The 18,349-nt window shown below is 38.6% G+C and overlaps 1 protein-coding gene across 5 annotated transcripts in view; it reads left to right on the forward strand.

The window, feature by feature from the left end:
- Window positions 1–18,080, forward strand: part of dennd3a (DENN/MADD domain containing 3a) — a 33,195-nt gene extending 15,115 nt beyond the window's left edge. For all 5 annotated transcript variants that reach the window (XM_047384408.1, XM_047384409.1, XM_047384410.1 and 2 more), the window contains 13 exons: window positions 1,852–2,074; window positions 3,267–3,346; window positions 5,331–5,510; window positions 5,603–5,773; window positions 7,019–7,148; window positions 7,414–7,521; window positions 9,939–10,036; window positions 11,769–11,923; window positions 13,876–13,942; window positions 14,065–14,137; window positions 14,232–14,341; window positions 14,432–14,569; window positions 16,157–18,080. In XM_047384408.1, coding sequence (XP_047240364.1) covers window positions 1,852–2,074; window positions 3,267–3,346; window positions 5,331–5,510; window positions 5,603–5,773; window positions 7,019–7,148; window positions 7,414–7,521; window positions 9,939–10,036; window positions 11,769–11,923; window positions 13,876–13,942; window positions 14,065–14,137; window positions 14,232–14,341; window positions 14,432–14,569; window positions 16,157–16,378 — 1,755 coding nt within the window. In that variant the 3' untranslated portion in view covers window positions 16,379–18,080. The remainder of the gene's footprint in view (window positions 1–1,851; window positions 2,075–3,266; window positions 3,347–5,330; window positions 5,511–5,602; window positions 5,774–7,018; window positions 7,149–7,413; window positions 7,522–9,938; window positions 10,037–11,768; window positions 11,924–13,875; window positions 13,943–14,064; window positions 14,138–14,231; window positions 14,342–14,431; window positions 14,570–16,156) is intronic.
- The last annotated feature ends 269 nt before the right edge of the window (window positions 18,081–18,349 follow it).

Consider the following 18,349-nt stretch of genomic DNA (forward strand, 5'->3'; position numbering starts at 1 on the left):
AATTTTCAAACTAAAACTGTACTGCTGGGTTTATATATCTGGTACACTAGATTGCAGAAATATTCCTGCACCTTGGGCATTTTCTTTTACATTTTATCACATTGCACCACACACATCAACACAAAGTAGTGCATAATTATTAAGGGGAAGGAAAATGATTTATGGTAAAAGTGGCATTCATTTGTATTCATTCCTCTTTACTCTGACAAAAAATGTCTCTTTTATGCCAAGCCTGTAGAGACAGGACGCAGGAGGCTTGCGGCTGTAAATAACAAATGCACACCACATTTTTGTGATTGGTATTCTTCAAATCTTTAAAAGTAACGTATTTTACCTTTTACCTCAGTCACATAAAATACTTTAACACTAGAACTCCCAAACTCGTCAATTTGACGGCGAGCATTCTGGATGCGAGGCGGTGATGAGTCATCGCATTACCTGGGGTCAGAGTCCTACAGGTTTTCTTGCACGCTATTAAATTATGGTTTTGACAAGAAATAATAATAGTATTTGATCAAAACCTATTATGTTTTATTATTATTTATAAATAGTACTGAAAAATAATACAGAGTAGTGGGTATATTTAAAAAAAAAGCTTTACTAATCTGACCAAAAGCTGGACAGCTACATGTTACGTCCCCCTTTCACTCCGCGGACATAAACTAGTGCTGAAAATGCCTTCAGCTCATCCACACTCATGTTCCAGGAGGAATCATCTCCTAAAACTCTGCGGGCCTCAGCCACCCTGCAGCCCTGAACGTGGATAAGCATTTCCACCAAGCAGAGGAATACGGTCTGGGCATCTTGGATCTGGCGCTCTGTCAACGCTTTCTGGCTCTGACGCCTCCCTCTACTTTCTTCCTCCTCTACCACTGTCCACACAGCGCCATCCTTTCCTATCTCCTCTTTCCCAGGTGTGCGCTCGTCTTGCGATGAAAACGCTGTAAAGCGTAGAATAGATTGTTGTCACTGGGCTACTATATCTATGACCTAACTTATTGTTTATTTCTTTTTCCGTTATCAGTACCTTAGTTCTCTCCTGCCAGTGAGCTGGTTTGCTGGGTTTATAGCTGGGCATTGGGGACCTGGATCGTCTCCCTGTCTCTGCTGATTGTGGCACTGTTGCTATAGTTTATATATTATTAGTTTACTAATCTGTAAACTATAGCCTAAAATGCTAAAATCGTTACATAGGCTAGTATTTTACTACCTTGAAATAATGCGCCACAACCTCCTGGTAACGGGACGACTCGTGTTTTTTAGCCGGGGGAGGCTCACTCTCTGACCCGCTGTCACTGGAACTGAATGCTGACCAAGACCCGTCAGAATACTCACATTTTTGAAGCATTTCCAATGTCTCTTGAGCAGAAAATATCCTTCTGGAAGCCATTTGTAGGATGCCAATAATCTCCTTCTCAGGCTACGTTCTAGAGTAGCGGTTGCCAGGCAACGCTCGCGCGTATACTCAGCCACGGGAAAAAAATATCAATGTAAATAATAGGGCCGTCAAAATAGCGGCTGTGGTAGTTGGAGGTAGAAATACTTAGATCTTATATTTACTTTGTTATTTAAAAAAAAAGAGACATAGGAACACACAAGACAAGTTTAGAAAAAGTCAGGATGCCAGGAAGATAAAGAGTTTTAATAAACCAGAGTTATGGCATGTCAAACTTTCAAAACCGTCAAACTGACGGCCCTGGTAGTTCTAGTGTTAAAGTAGATGCCTGTAAGGCAACAAAATATGAAAGGGTGTAGAGCTGGGAATATTTTTGCAACTTGCTTTATTACTAATTGTTAACAGTGACATGTCCAGCAGCAACTCAGTGTTGAATAATGAAATCATCCCCGCAGGCGGACAGAAGGCCAGAGTTAAAACGCTTAATCAGTCGGGTGAAAAGGGAACAGGAGCGTGAGCGTGCGACCCTGGGCAAAGGCCAAGAGGAAGCAGCTGTAAAGCGTTTCCAGCTGCCGAAAACATACATGCACCTAGAGGAGTTTGTGAAATGTGTCCAGGAGTCTGGCATCGTAAAAGACCAAGGAACCATTCACAGACTGTTTGATGCTCTAACTGTAGGTAAGGAAGCAATTATTTACCATATGTTGTTACGTATGTGTGTGCTTGGGTAGATTACATTTAATGAGCTTTAAATTGTTTATCACTTGTATGTATTTGTACTCTTAACAACTTGCATGGTTTTTTTCTGCTGCACCCCTCTTCCCCCCTTTTCCCAGGTAAACATTTATTTCTTGGGTTAATGGTCAACTTGTCCCCTTCTGAAGAGTCTGTCGTACACATTTTCAGAAGAAACATTTTCTTCACATAGCCTTTATTCCACACTAGGATCTGTGTGCAGGTTTCACACATTCTTCAAATGTTCCCACATGGGACCAACCTGAATAATATTTGATAGTAGCTTTACTTTATCTTTGCAGTTCAGTAGCCACAGGAATTTTAGAACATTTCTCAAGAAAGGAAGGAAGTTTTTTTTGTTGTGTCTATTGAAGCGAATCCCTCTGGATTATTCGTTTTGAAACTATTGACAGGAAGTAGACAGATTAGAGTGAGAGCTAATTTCTCTCGATGTATAAAGCTGTTACTGTGTTTCTGTGTAATGTTTTCATTTTCACATGAGGGATGAAGGTAGGATGTTTGATTCTAATTATTTTATTTTATTTTTTATTTTTACCCTGCAGCACTGTCATGGGTATTTGAGTTTTGGATTATTGGAGTAATGCAAACACACTCTTGCTGCTGCTCATACAAGCATCTATGGAAGTAGATAGTTGGGACATTAGGAGCTTAAAATTTAAAGGCTGTCTTTGAAAACCTCTTCTTATGAAGATGAAAGCGGTCAGCTTCTCAGTTTACATCATCAGTAACCCCATGTTGTCTCTGTGGTAACCCCTAGCTACTTAATTGGTGAGTTTAACTCTACAAAGGATATATAAGAATATTTTTTCTATCCTGTATAGCTAGAAATGACATGGTTCTATCAGGCTGGATGTGAGCGAGCACAGCTGAAGACCGGCTCCAGCTGCTCACTCTGCAGGCATTCTGGCAGATCAAACAGCCTGACAAGAAATGAAAACCTAGCTCAGCTACCAGCCAGATGTTTGGACATGTTTGAGTGGGTGTCAGTGCAGCAGAGCTGTGCAAACAAGACTGCTCGGTCAGCAGTTTTACAGTAAACACTATGTGGCTCAGACAGGGCAGCATTTGAAACTGTATTTGATCATGTTTTGGGCTTTACGTGTGTTTACTGCAGGTCACCAGAAGCAGGTTGGCCCAGACTTATTCAGAGTGTTTTACACCATCTGGAAGGAGACCGAGGCCGAGGCTCAAGAGGTCTGTACTGTACAAATCTGAAATGCGTTGGTCTCAAAACCTGCAGCGTGAAGGAGCCTTTTGTTTAAAAAATATTTGATATTTTAATTTATCAGTTACATAAATCCAGTTATTTAAATGTGTCAATATACTTTGGGGGAAATTCCCAAGGAAATTATTTTAATATATATATATATATATATATATAGAGAAAAATGCTGCCTCACAGTGACCTCCTCGTACAAACAAGGTTCAGACACACCTCAAAATGTCTTTGAGAACAATATCTGAGTGTCAGGGAGGAATCAACTCGGCAGTGGTGTTTCTGAATGAATGGAAGATTATAAGATGATGTTTTTAACGCATGGCTGCAAATTGTTCAAGACAGCAGAATGTTTCATCAATTTAACTGATTCGTAATAAAAAGCATAAGCATGAAAGCATAGACTGAAGTTGGATTAGATTGTTAAAGTGAATGAAATGAGTGCAGGATGCTAGCTCAGTTGCTCAATACAATGTGCTCTGTTTTTTTATTATTTTTTTTATTTACGCTTTTCTTCCCCTGGCATCAAAATTTCCACCAGCTTGCAGCAGATGGTATTTCTTTCACGCATTTTCCTTGTGACAAACGGCTCTGGTCATGGAGAAACAAAAATCTGTTTGTATTCAAGTCAGTAAATATTGGCAGATTTTTTTTTTTCCCCCCAAATTAAAACAAAACGATCCATTTAAATGTGAAAAGATTATATTTCCTCATTAGTGATATTTTTAGGAGCAAATCCTTTGTGTGTTAGATGAATTAGATGGATGCACAAATGCATTCATACATTTTCTCTTCTCTATGATTTTTCAAAAGCAAAATAGAAATGTTTAAGTGCTTGGGTTTAACCAGATAATTATGGTAGTCTTTGAGAACTTGCATACGATTTCTTTGAAACTTCAATAACAAATGTTTGCATTGGCAATTACAGGTCCTTGCAAAAATATTTACACCCCATTGTGTAACGTAACAACCACAAGCCTTAATTGTTTTTATTGAGATTTTATTTGAAAGACAAAAACAAGGTAGTGCATAGCTGTAAAGGGGAAGTAAAGGATATAAAACGTGCCGTTTTATAAATACAAATCTGAAAACTGTAGCATGCATCTACATCCTAAATATCCAGTGCAACCAACGGCCTTCAGAAATCACCCTGTTAGTAAATAAAGTCCAACGGTGTGTAATTTAATCAAAGTATAAATACAGGAGGTTAAGGAGGTCATGTAACTTTGGAGGAGCTGCAGAGATCCTGAGCTCATGTGGGAGAATTATTCAACAGGGCCGCTATTAGTGATGCATTCCATAAATTTGTCCTTTTTATGGAAGAATGGCAAAAAATAAAGCCACTCCTGAAAGAACACAATAAAAGGTGTTGCTTGCAGGTTGGCACCAGCCATTTCGAGGACACACCAAACGTGTAGGAGGGTGTTCTGGTCTGACCAGTGTGTTGTGGAGAACTAACACTGTACATTTACTGCACATTTGGCAGCGTCATGCTGTGGGGATGCGTTTCTTCAGCATGTACAGGGAAGCTGGTCAGAGTTGAGGGGAAGATGGACGGACCTTCCAGCAAGATAGGGAGCATAAACATAAAACAAAGCTACAATAAAATGGTTTTACCTCAAAGCATATGCATGTGTTGAAATAGCCAGGTTAAAGTCTGGATTTAAATCCAAATGAGAATCTGTGGCAAGACTTCAAAACTGATGTTAAAATATGCTGTCCATTCAAGCTGAGTGAGCTTAAACTATTTTGCAATGAGACATGGGGAAAATATTTCAGTCTCTTGATGTGCAGCTATGTGTCATTTTCATTCTAATTCAGAGTTATTCTTCACTTCGTTGGTTTATCATTAAAAAATCCTACTAAAACACAAGCATCTGTGGTCTCAATGAGATTCTTTGCTTTTCGTCTCTAGATGGATCCAAAGAAATTACAGTATGATTATTTGCATATTTGTTTAAGGTGAGTCTGCCAGCATCTGTGTTGGAGCACATTGATGCTACGGAGTGCGTCTTCAAGCTGTCATCCTCTGTCAAGACGAGCCGTGGTGTGGGGAAGATTGCCATGACTCAGCGACGGCTTTTCTTGCTGACCAACGGACGACCGGGATTCGTGGAGGTGGCACAATATCGAGATTTAGAGGTGAGAGGAAAGGTACCTGAGAATAAACGACACAATCAAGTGAACCAATAAGTAAGAGTAAAAAAAAAAAGCTGGTAACTCTTCATTGACAGGACGTGAAGTTGTCCTCTGCTCCCTTCCTGGTTCTACGCATCCCCAGCCTGAAGATCCGTGTTCACGGAAAGAAGGAGGCATTTGAGGCGAACCTGAAAACGGAAACTGAGCTCTGGAATATGATGGTCAAGGAGATGTGGGCAGGACGAATTATAGCTGACCAAAACAAGGTAAAGCATTGATCTAGGAGGGTGTGTGAGTGTGTCCTACAATGTTTATCTTGGTATGTGTGTGTTGGTATACACAGCTGCTTTGATGAACGTCTGTGAACTCTGTGTCGCTGAAATGCCATCTGGTGCACGCAACCAAAAAAGATGCACACTTAAGCAGAAGTTCTTCCTGTGAAACCAGATAAAGTAACCGAATCACTTTCTTTTTCTATTTTCTTATCTTTTACCTTCTTGCAAGATTTGTAAAATCTCAGTTTCTTTTATCTGCACTCAGCAAGGTCAGCATGATCTATACTAATATACACATCAAGCTTTTTAACATGTTTGATATGCAGCGTTGTGAAAATGTTGTACCTAATCAGTCAACAAAAGAGACTTAAACATACGTGAGTGCATTCAAACGTGAAAAGAACAGCTGCTGTTCACTTTATTCATGGGTCACATATTAGTGTTTATAAAAACTGAGTTCAAATGACTCTCAGAAAGGAAACATGCGTGCAAATCACTGTGCAGACGCACACATGGGGAGCAGGGAGGGGGAGATCACAGAGAAACGTCAGTGGTAGTTTTATTGGAGGGCCAGACACCTCTTTCTCTGACGGTAAAGTTATTTTTTGTCAGATTCGTTTTCTTAATAAGCGGAGCGGAGAGAAAAACGGAGAGATCCGCCGTGGTGGTTGTATGAAAGCTTGTATGGGCCAAAACTCTAAATTGCCTGGCACTTCATGGGGTGTTTCAGACACGCATTTTAAAGAGCACGTTGGTAACATGTTGGTACAGCCCCCGATTACCCATATTTTCCAGGTTTATTTTATGCTAATGTGTAATAAGTTAAATCCCAAAGGACCAGAGATTTTTTTCTTTATGAACAACCATTTCTTCTTTTAAGTTGGATGAAAAAAATTCAAAGAACTTTTAGCTAAATGTGTACCATCAGTTGGAGCTGCACCATAAGCTAAATCACAATCATCATCTTGGCCATGTCAATGTGTGCAATGTCAAAATGGGTTCATCTGGTGCGCCATGTATTCACACTGTGCATGCTACTCTCACTGCACTGATACAGATGATATTGGTTGAATCGGCAAAGCATGCAGAGGGTACTGGAGACATTGTGAGAGTTTGAAAAATCACTATGTTTCTGGCTTAATATGCACCATAAAGCAGGTAAATTATTAAAAAGGCTTGATGTTTCATTTTTTTTTTTTTTTTTACTTATTCCATCTAAAATATCTCTGTCTCCAGGATCCACAATATTTGCAACAGGCTCTGACCAATGCCTTGTTGATGGATGCTGTAGTGGGCAGCCTTCAGAGCAGTAAGGCTATCTATGCTGCTTCTAAACTGGCTCACTTTGACCGCATGAAGCTGGAAGGTAAGATAACCCTCCCTCTGTCACTACTGCGTTTGCTTTAGTTTTGTTATTGCTGCATTTTTGGTCTCATGGTAACAGCTGTAAAGGAGTTTATTTCATTCATGTAGCATACATGCTAAATAAACTCTCAGTCAGAGAAACTTCATCACTTTATGACTCATTAGACTTTTTGATAGCGTTGTTGGTGCTTGGAAATTTTTGCTGTTTCATCATTATGTAGTCATCCCTTTTTAAAGGATATTTACTTCCCGTTTTATGTCTCCAGCTACAATGATGGTTCCCACTACAACTGCAGAGACGCTGAAGCATAAAATAAACCCTTCAGTGGAATTTGCTGCACCGCAGGCTGTAGATGTGTTGTTGTACACACCAGGTACACACACACACACACACACACACACACACACGTCCTGAATGGATCCTGTAACTGAGCAGTCTCTGCAGCATTCTCGTTGACACTGCTGATAAGTGTCAGATACCTCTGATTTCTGATTGGTCCACAATGAAGGGATTTGATTTGCTGTGTGAAGAAGCAGGACTGTTTCCAAATCCTGCGTTGCATTTTGACACCAGCTCTCACTGCATGACATAATTATAAATTATTGAACATGCAGTTAACCTTTGGTTTACCATCAGCTCTCACATTATCGGATGGTGCACATATAGCACTTCCTCCTCCTCCGGTCTCCTTTTTTGGAAACTGAAAGTCAAAGGAATTTATAGACATACCTCAAATTAAAACCGTTTTTCAAGGAGAAATCAGTCAAAATGGATTTTGTCAAATTCATTGGATGTTGTGAAACCAGCAGGGTCCTCTGCAAGCCTGAAAGTGGCATTGAAATGAACTATTTCAGATATATTTTAGACAGAAGACAGGAGAAATTATTAGACATTGTTAGACTAATGCCCATACAGAGCATCCTTATTTAAATATCGCTGTTTATACACAAGGTAGTTCAGAGAAAATGTACGTCAAGACAAGATATCCATTAAAATGACCTGAAAAAGAAACATTAAAACCTTAAATAAAAAAGAGGGACAAATGGAAAAGCTACAGTAAACAATCATTTTTGTGCATCTCATGTTTTCAGGAACTCGGGTTTTGGAGATGAGGAGCATAGAATCAACAATTTGCCTTCACTGGTTCTGTGTTTTCACTGGTTCTGTGTTTTCACTGGTTCTGTGTTTTCAGTATTATTGAAGAAAATTCTGACACATCCATTTATTGATATTAAGGACCTTACTCAATGACTGTTAGAGACTCTGGTCACCTTATGGTCATAATCCATAAGGTGAGCTTGGGGCAGCGTGTAGATACCGAATAAAAGTGACCCAAGAGCGGAGCCTTGAGGAATCCCTCCTGTGCTATTTGTGCGTTTAGATTCATCATTTCTTAATGAAATAAAATATTTGAATATTTAAAATATTTGAATATTTAAACTTTACTTTATAAAGGTAAATGTCCAGAAATACTGTTTAAAACTTAAAAAGGACTTAATATTATTAGAACATTTAGACCTGTTTTATTTTCTTTCTGGTATAGATATAAAATTGAAATCATATATTTTTTTATTTTAACTAAAATTTGTTTTGTTTGCTGCATTTATAGTACATAAAACATGTAACCTATGAGAGAAAACTAAAAAGACTACAGGCTTTGGAGTTGAACTCAAACATATGAGAATATTCTGATTAAATTTAAGGATTTGATGGATTTCTCGTGTCTATTTAAGTTTTTCCAGCTTGTAATGTTCTCAAATTTGACCTCTGTTCTTGTACAAGTGGCAGATTTTATCCTAACCTCCAAGCACTTCATATTTCAGTTAATTTTAGCTGATTCTGTTTGTTCATCTCTTCTGTTTTGTTTGTGTTTCTTTGTCATTTAAGTTCTCTTTGTAACTTATTCCTCTGGTAAATCTTTACTGGTCAAACTAAACTCCAGTCACAAGTCAAATCATGACTTGTGTATTCTTTTGCTGCTGTTCTTTTGTTTTTGTGGGTGGTGCACTGTTGCAATATGGTGCAGGAAGGCTAAAAAAGAACAACAAAAGCTGTGGCCTTTAGTTTGCAACCATCTGGGGGCACTTAGAAACAAGCTGGTGGCAGATCTACCACCAGCTCAAATACACTCTTGTGAATGACAAACACAGCCCCTCTGTCTTCTCTTTGGTGAAAAGAACGCATCTAGCTATTCACGTGGGTCTCGCTGAGCTAACGTCTCCATTTGAATATAGGTCACCGAGTTGAGTTCTTGGCCCAGGACCAGTTTTCTCCCCCCCCCTTCATTCCTCACCACTCCCTTCACTCTGTGTAAACTTTTCACTCTATGTTTCACTTCTCTGCCCCTTTTATGAAACACAGGATGTTGCTTTCTATCCTTGTCTTTCACTTTCTTTCTTTCTCTCTCTCTTTTTCTTTTTTTATTCCAGCAGCAGTGAATATGTAGGAAAAAATCTGACCGTTAGATGAAGCCAGGGTGGAGTTAGACTGCTGAAAAATACTGTAGCCCATGAAGTGTTTGGATTCAAACTGTCTATTGGTCACACCTAAATAGATCTACAGATGCAGACAACTTGAGCCTTTCATGCTGACACACATGAAAACTTTATACAAGTTTCTACTAACCTCATTCTTAAATATATTGTATAATTGTGTGTATGTACAGGTTTAATTGTAAAGTTTAAATGAGTGCTAGGATCATTTATGTTTGTCTTTGGTGCAAGCCTGGTTTGTATTAGGACATAACTGGTAAATACTGTGTGTGTGTGTGTTTGTGTGTGTGTGTTTCAGGTCAGTTATGGGTGTCTGTGGGTGGAGGAAAAGTGATGGTCTTTGATGCATCCAGCTGGTCCCTCATACAAACTTGTCAAGTTGGGAATGCAAGACTGGTAAGAGAAACCGCCTAAAAGCAGGTTTGCTTCATTAATTTAATGTCATTTACAAGTTTGAGCCACAAAAACACAAGAAAGGTTAAGAAAAAGGAGTTAAGATGTAAATGACATTTAAAAGAAACAGCAGAATAGTTTCACCCCTATGGGTAACCTTATTCATTTAGTTTTAACCCCCTTTGTTGTCTGTCAGAGGGTGTAAGCTGCCCTTAGTCAGTGGGGATTTCACAGTGTTGATGTTTGAGACAGAGACACTTTTTGACTTTGCTTTTCAGTGTAAAATCTTTAAAACTTTCAGACTACAGCTGCCACTTTCAGATAATTTATATGTATTAGATTATTATTATTATCCATTTATTAAATATGATGGGGATGGTTGTACTACTAAACCAGATGCTCTGGAGCGCGACGGTGGCGCCGGGGTAGAGTCCGCCACCAAGGTGCGGAGGCCTCAGGGTTTGTGTCCAGGCTAGCTGACCTTTGCTGCATGTCTTCCACCTCTCTTCACCCCATTTCCTGTCAGTGCACTTTCAAAATAAAGGCAGCTAGTGCCTCAAAATAAAAAAGTGAATAATAAAAAAATAAAAAAAACACCACTACACTACATTGCCAAAAGAATTAGTTCGTCTGCCTTCACAAACATATGAACTGGAGTGACACACTTGACAGCTGTAACAGCTTCAGCTTGGCTAGGAAGGCTTTTCACTGATTTTAGCAGTGTATTAATGGAAATCTTTGGTATTTTAGAATCTCATTTGTGAGGTCAGATGCTGATGTTGGATGGGAGGGACTGGCTCTAATCCAATCCTAAGGTAGGGTTCAGGATTGCGTGCAGGCCATTCAAGTTCTCCCACACCAAACTCTCACCGGTTAGGCCTGCACAATATATTGCAAATGTATCGTTTCAGTTATTGGCATGCATCAAGCAAATAAAACTTTCTAACGAGATTGATCAGAAAAGAGGCTCGAGTTTGCTGTAGAGGATACAGATTTGACTCTGGAGCAATGGAAAAAAGTAATGAAAGAGATTAGAAAACCAGAATTTAACGAGTTGGGTGGGTGAGCGAAAACGTTTGGCATTGCAGTGTATGTTTTGTGAAGGCGCAGGTTTAAAACCTGCAAGTGGCAGTAAATAAAAACGGGTGATGACCCAGACAGATTCAGCTGATACCCATTGTTCACATACCACTGAAATCAGACACAGATGCAGCTGTTTTCCCTTCTGCCTTTTATCTTTACTTTCATTTTCTTTTCCTGGCTTCTTCATGACCAACATAGTGTTATTATGGTGAGGCGAACATTCACATAATACATAGAGAAATATCTTAGGACTGTTAATAACTCCCCCCCCCCCCCCCCCCCCCCCACACACACACACACACACACACCTGTCTCAAAAGGAAAATATATATAACCATGATGCTGAAATTACTGAGGTGTACTTTTTTGCCACCTAGTGGAGAATATATGTATTGTTTGTGTAAAGGATCTTTCCTCAACCATTAAGGTTGACCCCATTTTTGTCATATCTCTTTAAAAAAATCCAGTATATAACCCCCAGATTTCTTCAGAAATATATTTTTAGTATTATTAAAATTAATCTGACAGTACTAAAAACACTGTTCAGTCAAAGAATGTTTAAATAAAAAAAATATTTCTGCATCTATCTTGCTTAATTTTGTCCTAATATGCAAAAATCCTGAAACTAATCAGCTAGGTTCTGTGTTTTCAGAACTGTATGCTGGGAGTTGACAGGGACCAGGTCTGGATGGGTTCTGAGGACTGTGTCATCTACATCATCAGTATGGTGTCCATGGTCTGTAATAGACAGCTGACTGAACACAGGGCAGAGGTCACCGGTCTAGCACTGGACACCGAAAAATACAGGTAACACCTTATGTATAATGTTCAAATACACGTTAACTCTTTTTTCCCCATTGTTGTGCCTTTGAAACCTTATCAAAGTGAGCAAGTCACCCATATAAGGGCGTAGGGCTGGCGATAAAACAATAGAGATATATATTGCGAAGTAACTTTTCCTCGATAGAGCTATGAAACATGGTCGATAAACTTTTAGATAGATGGTGTTCATCCAGGTTTTGACAGACAACACGAATAGCCAATGATAATAAGAGTTACTCCGCGCTGGACCAATCATGTGGCTGGAATACAGAGACGCAAAGTTATGTTGGCGCAGACAGCACAGCGCATGTTCTGACAAAGTCGGGGTATACCACCAATCTGTTTTAACCCCTGAACCAGTGCCACCGCTGTAAAACATTACAATCCCAGATAGGAGCGACTGCTAAGCCCCCGCCTCCTCTCCTTTTCCAACTGATGAGAGTCGGCTTTCTCTTGCCTTCTTGTAATAAATCGAAGCGACGGTGAAATCACAAAGGCAGGAGTGTATTGTATTGCAAAAGAAGATTTTAGTTGAAAAAATATCTCTTCTAAACTGTTTAGACTTTTACTGTCAGGTCAGCGCCACAGAGACAGTTTCTCCCCCCAGACTGATGCTCTGATGAACACTTGACAGAGTTTCAGAACAACACCATGCAGACTTGGACTGATCTCACATTATATTCCATTGTAAAGTCAATTGTGTATATATGTACATTTAAATAGGTGTTTTATTTTCATTTATATTGACAAAAAAGAAAAAAACTTCGCTTAGAGCAAAGTGTACCGGAATCCAATTCCTGGTTTGTGTCACAAACTTGGCAAAAAAGCTGATTCTGATTTTTATTTATTCAAAACAGTTGAATAATGTTCGATGACAAGTTCAGCATTTTAAACTAAAAGCTTTAAATCCAAAATAACCTTTTGATATCTTCAAATCTCACTTAATAGTACCAGGGAACATTAAAGATAGACCAAAATAGTGATTTGTTTTATATTGTGATATATTGTAATATCGACTGATATGAAAAATATTATTGTGATAGGACTTTTTTTCCATATCGCCCAGCCCTATGAGGACATAAACAGTAGTTTCTGTGATTAGAATATTACTGAGAACTTTATTAAGTTCAGTAACTCAAATTATTAAAACACATTATATAGATTAATTACACACAGACTGATAGTTTAAAGCCTTAATATCTGTTACTTATGATAATTTTTCACTTGCAGCTAATGTAAACACAACATTTAAGATCAGAATTTTAAATCGGACCAGTGCCATAGGTACTTTATATCGGACAAATGAGCCTCATTGTAACATATGATGTATTTAATACGGGTATATATATGAAAATCTGAAAAGTGTGGCTTGCAACGTCCGCTATCGTTACCCTAGCACTCCAGCAAACTGCTCCCTCTGTAAAGATCCTCATCATAGCAAAATCCAAACAGTCCGTTAGAAATAAACGTTCTAAGTGTTGCTAAAACAATGTGGACTTCGTCTAAATTGTTTTAATACTTTCATTAAAGAGGACTGTTTGTAACTCTCATAGATGACATATGTTGTACTGGTTTGTTCATTGTCATCCTTCCATGAACCATTTTTTTCATTGAACCGCTGATCCTTCCAACTAACCCTTCTATCTAACCTCCAGATTTACATTGAACAATACATCCATCGAAATGATGGATGTATTGCCTTCCTGTCCATCTAACTGTCTTTCCAGTAAACGTCTTTTTCATCCCTTGAACCGTTGATCCTTTTATCATCCTGTTATCTCTTAATCAAAGCGTCCATCCATTTTTTATTTATACTTTTAATAGCTTGACTGAAAATGACTAAGAATTAGAGCCTGGAAAAGTATGAACTTTGTCAAAAATGCATGCAGCGTAAATCACTCTGGATACATGTTTAAAACGTGTGCTGTGATCTTCAGCCAGAAGGTGGCGTACTCCTGCAGTGCAGAGGGAACTGTCATGGCGTGGGAAGTCTCGACTCTAAAGGTCACTATAAAAATCTGCCATTTCTTTCTCTGTCAGTCAAAGCAGAAATGTAGAAAAATCCGGCTGGATAAATATCTTGCAGCATACGCTCATGTTGTGGATTTAACTGTTCCTTCCTTTAGGTGAAGAAACATTTCCGTCTCTGCTGCGATTTCCTGCAGTCTGTCTACACCTGTGGTGGAGCTCTGTGGTGTTGTACGTTTCTACTCACTAAAGCAAGAAATATGAAGCACGAAAGAGTTTATTTTCTACATTGCTGACTGTGTGTATTATTTCTCCTTCTCTGAAGGCTCCAGGACCAGTATAATGGAGGTGTGGAGGAACGGTTCATTAAAACAGCGTGTAAATCTGCCTGAGCACCAAAGAGTCAAGTTTAGCTGTGCTCTGCTCCTCCCTGAGGTAACACTTGAACTGCTTTCATGTTTTTTTTTTTTTTAATGTGCAAACATTTGACTTCTTCTTCATTGTGTTGTCCTGTGTTTGCTTTAGAGTGAGGAGCTTTGGAGTGTGTGTGTCGACTCTGCAGAGGTGTATATTTGGCACATGAAAAACACTACTAAACCCTTTCACCGCGTGATGCTGCAGGACTGCACTGGATGTTACTGCATGATTCAAGTCAAAAACCAGGTAACACATACTCTAGCTTTCCAGCACAGACATCGTGAGTGATGCAGTCTTCTTGTTAATAATAATAAATAATAATAATAATAAAGCATTTATCTAGCCAGGAAAACCCCATTGACCTTCAAAGAGTTCTGTTCAATAAAGGAGCAAACAATTTCAATAAAAATATAATTAGAAAAGTCAAAGAATGAAAAAACAGGAAAGTATTAAACAATAAAAAAAATACTTTCAGAACAGTTTTAAGGAAACCCCTGAAAATATAAAGCAAGGTGATCTAAAAAAGCAAGAAAAAGAAAAATGCAGTTTTACCAAATTTGGTTTTCCCAATGGAAACTTAAATGTTATTCTATTTTTTATAACTACTACTATACCATGACGAGAGGTTTAAAACATCTAGACGTTACCCAACAGAGTTTATTGCTAATAACGGGATCATTTTTATTTTCCTCCCCTGACTGAGAGTGATCCGTCCTAAAGATTATTTCAGAGTGAGACATCGGGTCCGAGAACCTGCATCATTTGCTGCAACCCGTTATGCAGCACGCTGAGTCCAGTCATTTCAATAGAGAGCAATAAGCACACACAAATAGTATCATCACAGTCTAACAGAGAGGCTCTTCAGGTTTAATGATTTTTAACAAATGATGAATGGGAGCATCAAAGGATGATTTAACACGATTCTTGAGTATTTATATTTTGTGATGTTTTCCACACTTACTTACCTCTATACTTAGTCTAAAGAAAGATTACTTCAGTGACAGGTTTTCTGTAAAGGGTCCACAGCTTGGTTTAAGAAGGATGCTAGAGGGTTGTGAAAAAGTGTTTGCCCTCTTTCTGATTTCTTATTGTTTTGCATGTTTGTCACTCTTAAGTGTTAAAAATCATCAAACAAATTTAAATATTAGTCAACGACAACACAAATAAACAGACAATTCAGTTTTTAAATGAAGGTGTTTATTATTGAGAGAGGGAAAAAGGACCCAAATCTACACGGCCCTGCGTGAAAAAGTAATTACCCCCTAAACCTAGTAACTGGTTAGACCACCCTTAGTAGCAACAACTACAATCAAGCCTTTGCCATTACTTGGAGTGAGCCTTTTACAGTGCTGTGGAGGCATTTTGGCCCACTCATCTTTGCTTAATTGTTGTAATTAAGCCACAGACATGCAAAAAAGTAAGAACTCAGGAAGGGGGTAAGCACTTTTTTACACCAATGTATATAAATGACTGTGTCCTCAGTATATCGTATTTTGGTTCAATTCATTTATGAAAATAGAAAATGAGAAAGGGGTTAAAAGAGATCCTTGGGGGACACCGTTTGGTATTGTAAGTGCAGCTTATCTATTTTCTACAGTAAGAGTTCTGTCAGCTAAATATTTTTTTTTTACCATTTCGGCACAAATACTCCATTTAACTCTGTTTAACAGGAGTTTCTGATCTACAAAATAACATGCTTTAGTTAAATTAACAACCTATACAGAGCTGGTTATGGTCTGATGAGTTGATGACATCATTTCTAACCAGCTTGGTATTTCAGTGGCTTAAAACAGATAAATGTAACCCGATCCTCCGCTCTGTCTCTCTGACCAGGTGTGGGTTGGGGGTTTGGGCCGTAGTTCTACCAAAGGGAAAATTTATGTCCTGGATATGGAGCGCTATCAGGTCCTGAAAGAGCTCCACGGCCACGTCGACAAGGTGACTGCGCTCTGCTCGGCTGAGGATCGGTACATTCTCAGTGGAGCCGGCAAACACGACGGGAAGGTTGCCATTTGGAAGGTGGAGGAAAAGGGACTGGATTCAAGCAACTGCTAGTGCTGCACTAAGCTCTGCAAATTTAGGGCATCTTCTGAACCATGAAGGAGGAAAAATGAAGGGAAGTTCAACAAAGACTGACAAATGATCTTTAAATGAAGGAATTACAAAAAAAAGCATCATGTTTACATGTGGAATCAGAAAGTGTGAAGCTTTTCATGCCTATGAAGACTTGTGTTGGCAATATAAGTGACACTTTTAAGTTCTAGTAAAGATGAAGGAGGAGTGAGTGAAACAAAAAGCCTGCTGATGGTTTTTACTGCAAAGTGTATCGCAGATGTGTTTATTCTACAAGGCCACATGCAATCTGAGAACATTATGTGACTTAGCTTTACCTCACGCTGTTTGCTTGAGGTGAAAATCTGCAGCTTTGAGGAGTCAAACTACTGCGGAAACACAGCAGAGGTTGCAGATTTCACCAGCACTGTGGGAAAGCCCCCCTACAGGAGTTAGTTTTTTTGGAAACTGTGCTTTAATACGAGGATGCATGGTGATGGGAACTGCAGTTCACTCTACATCAGAGCACATTGAGAACTCATGCTTACTCCTGCACTCCTATTCATACGTTTTGTCACATTCAACCTCAAACATCGCTGTATTTTGTTGTGGTTTTATTTTATGGATTAACAAAGTAATGCATATCTGTGAAAGGAAGGAACAGCATACATGGTCGACAAAATGTTCTCCTTTCTCTTTGCAAAATAACTCAAACTTGAATAAAGGGCATCTCTGAGCAAGAGTTTTCAACCCTTGCCACAAGTTATTAATTTAATTTAGGCCTTAACTTTGACTAGGCCTTTCTAACGCATGAATATGCTTTGATCTAAATCGTTCTATTATAGCTCTGGCTGTAAGTCTAGGGTCATTGTCCTGGTCGAATGTGAACCTTTTGAAACGTAGAGCAGATTTTCCTCAAGGATTGTCCTGTATTTAGCTTCATCCATCTTCCAATCAACTCTGACTGGCTGTAGAAAAGTGTCTCCCCAGCATGATGCTGCCACCACCATGCTGAGGTGGCCAGGAAAATCTATTAATTAGGTGACCTCTGATAGCAATTGGTTGTACTTTTATTATATTTTATTTTATTTAGGGATATCAGAAAAAAGGGGGCTATTTACAAGTACACACCAACATTTTGAGAAAAAAAAAAATTTCCTTCCACTTTACAAATATGGGCTAGTTTGTATTGTTTTATCACATAAAATAAAAATAAGTACATTGAAATCTGTGGTTGTAATGTGACAAAATATTAATAAGAGTATAAAACGTATTGCAAGCCACGGCACTCCAACAGAAATAAGTAAAACACACAGTGGTCTTTTTAACGTTTTTTTATTATTATTTATTTACTCGCTGCGCTAGTTTTAGTTCCTAGTTAACGGGGCCAAAAAAAGGTCAAGTTACTCGCATGTTTAACATTCAGAAGTTTATAAGTTGAATAATAAGCATGTAAAGTGCTTAACATGTTGGAATATATTAGTTTCTTATGTCACCGAATCTCTCCCTGCACCCGAGGTTCATGTGTTCCACTCTTCGTTATTTTTTATGTATGTGCTGTAGGTAATGAAGGAACATAGCTCTATTTATGTGTTTTTATTTACACTGTGACTTTTTAAAGATGTCAGGAAATGTTATAACCAAGACTGTTATTACAAACTATTAATATTTTTAACCAATAGTAAAAATAAATTTTAAAACAAGACATTGACTGGTATTTTTCTGTGATTATTGACCAGGTTTTTTGGGTTCAGTTTCTCTAGCCACACATGCCTGAACCAGGGGGTCTGCAACCTGCGGTTCCGGAGCTGCAAGTGGCTCTTTGGACCTTCCACGATGGCTCTTTATTACTTTGGCTTAAAATGATACAAAATCAACCAATGTTTTTAAATATAGGTCGTAGCAGTTTTTTAGTTATTTAAGGGAGTACTTGGAATTTCCATAGAAAAAAATATATCCATCCTCTTTTTGCAA

This window comes from Girardinichthys multiradiatus, chromosome 13, assembly GCF_021462225.1.
Source record: "Girardinichthys multiradiatus isolate DD_20200921_A chromosome 13, DD_fGirMul_XY1, whole genome shotgun sequence".
NCBI classification, from domain to species: Eukaryota; Metazoa; Chordata; class Actinopteri; order Cyprinodontiformes; family Goodeidae; genus Girardinichthys; species Girardinichthys multiradiatus.